This window comes from Chinchilla lanigera, unplaced genomic scaffold, assembly GCF_000276665.1.
Source record: "Chinchilla lanigera isolate Chin_1 unplaced genomic scaffold, ChiLan1.0 scaffold00036, whole genome shotgun sequence".
NCBI lineage: Eukaryota > Metazoa > Chordata > Mammalia > Rodentia > Chinchillidae > Chinchilla > Chinchilla lanigera.
This window is the reverse complement of record NW_004955437.1, coordinates 8398667-8404786: the sequence shown is the minus strand read 5'-3', so window position 1 is coordinate 8404786 and position 6120 is coordinate 8398667. Positions and strand designations below refer to the sequence as shown.

At 48.8% G+C, this 6120-nt stretch overlaps 1 protein-coding gene across 2 annotated transcripts in view; it reads left to right on the top strand.

The window, feature by feature from the left end:
* The window catches only part of Mrps10 (mitochondrial ribosomal protein S10), an 8293-nt gene extending 2739 nt beyond the window's left edge, over positions 1-5554 (top strand). Inside the window, exons 2-7 of one of the 2 annotated variants that reach the window (XM_013516788.1) lie at positions 317-381; positions 470-539; positions 2624-2760; positions 3570-3678; positions 4811-4900; positions 5234-5554. In XM_013516788.1, the coding sequence (XP_013372242.1) occupies positions 317-381; positions 470-539; positions 2624-2760; positions 3570-3678; positions 4811-4900; positions 5234-5317 (555 nt within the window). In that variant the 3' untranslated portion in view covers positions 5318-5554. Of the gene's footprint in view, positions 1-316; positions 382-466; positions 540-2623; positions 2761-3569; positions 3679-4810; positions 4901-5233 lie in introns of both variants that reach the window. The other variant, XM_005389719.2, reaches the window with a different exon arrangement.
* Positions 5555-6120: the final 566 nt, after the last annotated feature.

Sequence of the window (6120 nt, the reverse complement as noted above, 5' to 3'; positions counted from 1 at the left end):
CTCCCCAGTGCTGGGATTACACACGTGAGCCACCACGCCTGGCCCTTATTTTTTCCTTCATGTTCACATATTTAATTCACAGCTTTATGAGAACTGAGAGTCTCTAGTGTTCTGGGAGGGCTTTTCCTTCTCAAGTTCATTATTGTCTGTTTTAAAGAAATCTAGTCAGACAATTTAGCTCCCCAGTGTCTTCCTCTGAGAGGGTGAGAGAGTCTTTATCCAAGGCGTTGTGCAACCTTTGATTTTCAGTGGAAACTGGGGGGTTTGGGAATTGACTTTAACTGGAACCCATGTCCTCCTCCCTGCTTTTTTCAAGGGCTTGAGGAATCTGTCCGTGCCCAGCTTTAGGGGCAGTACGACGGAGAGCAGCGGCTTTCTCCTGTGAGTACACCGCGGCCGTGCTGAGCGGGGCCTGGAGACGGGCTTCGCCGAGGCCGTCTTGCTTAGCTCTCTTCTCCCCACACAGCAGCACCAGCATGAAGTGGGTGCAGTTTTCAAGCCTACACATCGATGTCCCGAAGGATTTGACCAAACCTACGGTACGTGGTCCTTATTTCGTCACAGAAATGAAATCACTTTTCGTTATTATTTCCTGTGGGCTCGTTTCCCAACACTTGGAGGGTAAAAGCATTTTCCTGGGAAGCCGGCAGATGTGCAGCATGCGTATTCTCCAGTGTCCCGTGTGCTTGGGTATTTTCCTTCCGGGCATCCAGCTGAGTTCTAAAGGACGGATTCCCCAAGTGTAGTAAGCAGTCTCCTGCACTTAGCGCAGCATAACTGAGAAGCTGTAATAATGAATGATGCAGAATGCAGCTGTTACATTGTGAAAAAACATTTTCTTACTAGCTTTCATGTCTTTGTTTCTATTTCAAGTGCTGAGCCCGGGCCTGAACGTTGCCTCGTTGTCGCAGTGAGAAAGGGCATTAGTGCGAATACTGGGAGTCCAGGGGGGGCTGTGTAACCACCTTATAAAGCACCGATCCCATCAGCCTGAATCCTGTTTCCACGCTTCAGAAAAATTCCCCTTTCACTGTTAGGTCTGAGCCGTTGTAGACCTTTGGCCGTTATGCACACTGAAATGGAACAGTATTACACTCAGTGCTCGCTGTTGCTTTTGCTTAATAGATCTAGATGTGTTTCGTATAAACCCTGGTCTCCGCCCTAGATGCCTGCAAGGGCCCGGCCCCAAGAAGAGGTGGCTGGACAGGCACAGTGACACACTGTAGCCACAGGAGACCGGGGAACCCTGTAAGGGTATCTAGGACGTAACTCACTGGTAGAGCTCTTGCTTTGCCTATCCAAAGCCCTGGGTTCTGTGCCCAGTGCTATGAAAAATTAAAATAAGCCGGGCATAGTGGCACGGGCCTGTAATCCCAGCACTCGGGAGGCTGAGGCAGGAGGATCGTTGCAAGTTGGAGACCAGCCTGGGCTACAAAGTGAGCTCAAGGCCAGCCTGAGCTGCATAGCGAGGCCCTGTCTCAAAAAGACAAATAAATAAATAAATAAATAAAATAAACTGGATGTGGTGACACACACCAATAATCCCAGCACTCAGGAGGTTGAGGCAGGAAGCTCACTGCAAGTGTGAGGCCAGCCTGGGCTGGTCTGTGTATTGAGTTCAAAGCCACTACACAGCGAGACTCTGTGTCAAAAAAAACAAATAATAAATACAATTAAATAATTAAAATTAAATAAAACCCTCCAGGGATCAGTCAGAACTCATCTTAGGGTCCTTTTCTCTTGTCCAGCCCAGCTTTTGACATAGGGTGTTAGTACGTTCTGTTTTCCCAACAGCGGTAATTGAGAGTAGACACTCAACTTCCTGGTTAGTAAGTAGATCTCTTTTCAGAGTGAAGTCATTTAACCCTGAATCATCGGATTAGCAATATAATTTGTGGGTTTAATGAGTGAATGAAATGAAGGTAATTCACCTCTTGGAGGAAAGTCAGAAATGTCAAACCCATTATTTCTAAGGTCTTTAGGTCTTAGGGTGGAAGAGGTAGAAGTTGCAGGTACAGTCAGTGTCATCAATTTCCATTGGACGTGAGTAATTTGTGTATTAAGGCTGCAAAAACATACATAGATAAAACCTAATAAAAAAGATACTATACTTTGTAGAACAGTGTTTAACAGTTTATAAGTACTGTAATGTTGTGTTTGCGTACTTTTCCTTACAGAGACTCTGGGACCTGTAGTACAGGTATTATTACCCTACTCCCCGTGAGGAGCTCAGGGGCGAGGAGAGTCTGCCTTGCTCATTGTCCTTCAGGGGTGAGCGGAGAGCTGAATTCAAATCCAGGTCTTCTGACCAGGCTGCCTTTGTTAGCTGCCCTTGAAGTCCTTCATTGTGACCCTGGGGTTCAGCAGTTGCTAAGTTGGGATGCTCCACTGTAACTTCGTAGGTCCATCGGCTCCACACCACGTTTCAGAGTCCAGGGCCATTGTGCCCATCCACACGCGATAGGATGTGGGCAACGAGGCTAACAGGCCTGAGGTCTCCCTCCGCGCTTTGCTCTGCATTTATTAGTAAACTCTGAAATTCATCAGTTAAAGTTAATGCGCTGAATTTCCTTGTGACAACTATAAAAGAAATCACAACCAGAACTTTTCTTTTTGATTTTAGATAACGGTTTCTGATGAACCAGACATACTGTACAAACGCCTGTCAATTTTAGTAAAAGCCCACGATAAGGCTGTACTGGATAGTTACGAATATTTTGCCGTGCTTGCCGCTAAAGAACTCGGTCTCTCTATTAAAGTGTAAGTCTCCCTGCTCTCCAGGGACCCGTTGGCTGCTGTACTGTGATCAGCCGGGAACCAGCACCCATCCCTGCTCGGTCTGAGCTGCTAAGGTGGACTGGAAGTCACGGGGTTAGAGCTGCGTTAGGCCCTGCCTTACTCTTACGCAGGACCGTCCCGCCCTGTCCATCGGAATCGATGATCACTGGGAGAGCGAAAGGAAGATGAGAGAAATCTGGAAACTCCATTGACCGGAGGAGGCGCAAGAAGCCCTCGTGTCTGAGTTTCCGTGAGCCAGGGTGGCCGCGCAGGGCAATAGACACCCCAGACCCCTGGCTGTGACGGTCTTCGGCCGATACATCCCGTGTTTTCCAAAATAGACTATAGTTTTCTGATTGCCTATCTGTAAATTTTCCTAAAACAGCACATACATAGCAGACATCACAGCTAATGTGCTGTTACATGGCAGACATCATAGTAATAATGTGCTATTACTGCCTTCATACTTGGTGTATTTAGGCAACAAGGAACTCAGAGGTTATAAAAGCAGCAGGGCGTGTGCGCGCACGCGTGCTCCCTGCCGTTCTCATGCTTGTTTTTGGGTCCGTGGGAGGAGGTTCCTGTCACTCTCTTGGTGTTTATTTTGCCTGAGCTGCTTGACAGCAGTTGTTGTTAGAGATGACAGTCCTGACTAATGACGTCGTTAAATGGTAGCTGCTGCCTGTAATTTGTGAGCCTGGCCGACCAAGCCACGGAATCACGCTTTGGTATCAGTGACTCAGGTCTTACCTGCAGGCAGGTTAACTTGGTTGTGTGTCCCTTCATTTCAGGCATGAGCCGCCCCGGAAAATAGAGCGGCTTACGCTTCTCAAGTCCGTGCATATTTTCAAGAAGCACAGAGTGCAGTATGAAATGAGAACGCTTTATAGATGTTTGGAGGTGGGTTTGTGACAGCTGCTCGGGCACTTCTGAAATACCCAGGTTCACACTAGCAGCCATCACAGCTTTCCTTTAACATTGACTCAGCTGACTTCCTGTCAGCAGCCCATGCGTATCTTTTTCTGTTTATGGAAGCTACAGGAAAGGAAAAGGAAAGCAAACTCAGCCAGGCGTGGTGGCGCACACCTGTAATCCCAGCACTCGGGAGGCTGAGGCAGGAGGATCGTTCCGAGTTCGAGACCAGCCTGGGCTACAGAGTGAGCTCAAGGCCAGCCTGAACTGCCTCAAAAGACAAAAAAAAGAAAAAGAAAGTAAACTCAACACCATCCTTAGAGTGTGAATACATCTAGAGATGCAAAACAAATCTAGTTAAATTCTTTTGCAGTTCCGGGTTTCCATTGCCATGTGTTACCATTCATTCATGTGGCCACAGGGCCAGGAGAGCAGGACTTGGATTAAATGAAATGTGTGTGTAAAGCACGCAGGTGCCACCACCCCTGGCAGCCTACTTTTAAGGGAAAGAGGAAGCCCCCAAACTTCACCCACCCATGTCTGTCAGTCATCTTGCTGTGAAGCACACCAACAATCTCAAACTTAACTTTATCTTAAAATCTAGCCTCCTGTTTCCTGTTGTCATGAGTTGCTTTGTGAAACTTCCGAGTCCCACTCTGGTACTGTGCTTGCTCCCCGTGATACAGGCCGGAGCCCCAGCTCTCAGGCGGTGGCGTCTGGAGGGACCACCGAGGCTGCACTTCTCACCTGGTCCCACAGCGGGCCTGAACACGTTCAGATCCTGTGAGATTACTTAGGGGACGTACAGGCGCCACCACTTTACCAAAAGTAAAAACCTTAAAAGATTTCTGCTTTAAGCCAGACACAGCGGTGCTTGCGTATAATCTCAGCTGTTTTGTAAGCTGAGTCAGGAGGATTCGAAATTCAAGGACACCCTGTGCAATGTAATGAGATCCTGTCTCAAAGAAAAATAAGAAGGGCCGGGGTGTGGCTCAATGGTAGAGTGCTTTCCTGACAGGGAGGAGGCCCTCCCTTCAATCCCAGCACTGATATCAAAAAAAAAAAAAAACTTTCTGCGTAGCAAGCATAACATGAGCCCTTTTCCTGTCTGGGGTTGCAGTTACAGCATCTGACTGGATGCACGGCAAATGTCTACCTGGAGTACATTCAGCGAAACTTACCCGAAGGGGTCGCCATGGAAGTAACCAAGGTATGAGTGGAGTCTCTGCCTGCGAGGGTTCCACACTGTCCCCGTGTGTGTGTTGCAGCCCCAGCCTGGTCCCCATGACGGGGACCCAGAGCTACCTGGGAGTGGGGTTGTCACCATGGTCAGGGGATGTCACTTCCTCCTGTCTATAAAAAGTGAAGAGGAGTTGACAGATTACTAAATCCAGTTCGTACAGCTCACCTGAGTCCATTGTGTTATAGTCTTGTTTCTTTTTTTTTTTTTTGTGGTGCTGGGAATCAAGCTCAGGACCTTGTGTTTTTCAGACAGGTGCTTGTGCCACTGAGCTATATCCCCAGCCTTTATTTCTTGTTTTAGACACAATTAAAACAATTACCGGAACACATCAAGGAGCCAATCTGGGACACAGTAGCCGAGGAGAAAGAAGCAAGCAAGCCCTGAGGCCTCGCTCCTGCAGGGAGAGGAGTGGGGCGCGGCTGTGTTCCCAGGAGAGCAGCTGGGTCCGCGCCGTTCCATGGAGTCCGCTGGCCCCGCGGCGGAGAGCAGAACGCGGAGCTTTCGTGAGGCACAACTGCAGCAGGAGGACCGTGCTGTCTGTCTGCCCGTGTCATTGTTTCTCGTGACTTTAGCAAACATGAGCAAACCAGTGAAATACTCAGACTGAAAGAGTTGAATTTATATTTTGTCCTGCTGTTGTTCAATTATTTATACTGATTTGAGGGTTTGAAGTATTTTTCAGACTTCTGTTTAAGTTCCTAGCAGAAAAGCCGGTCAAGGCTTTGCTCTTGACCTCAGTGCGGCTGGCAGATGCGGCCCTGGTGATGACCACGGCTCCAGAGCTCGGCCTTTGGTTTCAGGAGAGTGAGCGCACTGCAACAGGTGGCGCCCATTTGTGACACGCACCAGGCCCTTGCAGCCCAGACCTCGCGGCACTGCCTCCCAGGAATATGCTGTCAGGCCAGGCCTGGTGGCGCACGCCTGTAATCCCAGCACTTAGGAGGTTGAGGCAGGCGAATCGCTGCAAGTTCGAAGCCACCTGGAGTACATGGTGAGTTCAAGGTCAGCCTGGACTACATAGTGAGACCCTGTCTCAAAAAAAAAAAAAAAAGTTACTCCTGGGCCGGGGATATAGCTCAGCAGCACGAGTGCCTGCCTGGCAAGCACACAAGGTCCTGAGTTCAATTTCCAGTACCCAAAAAAAAAAAAGTTACTCCTGTTAGGTGCAGGGGCCCGCGCCTGTACTC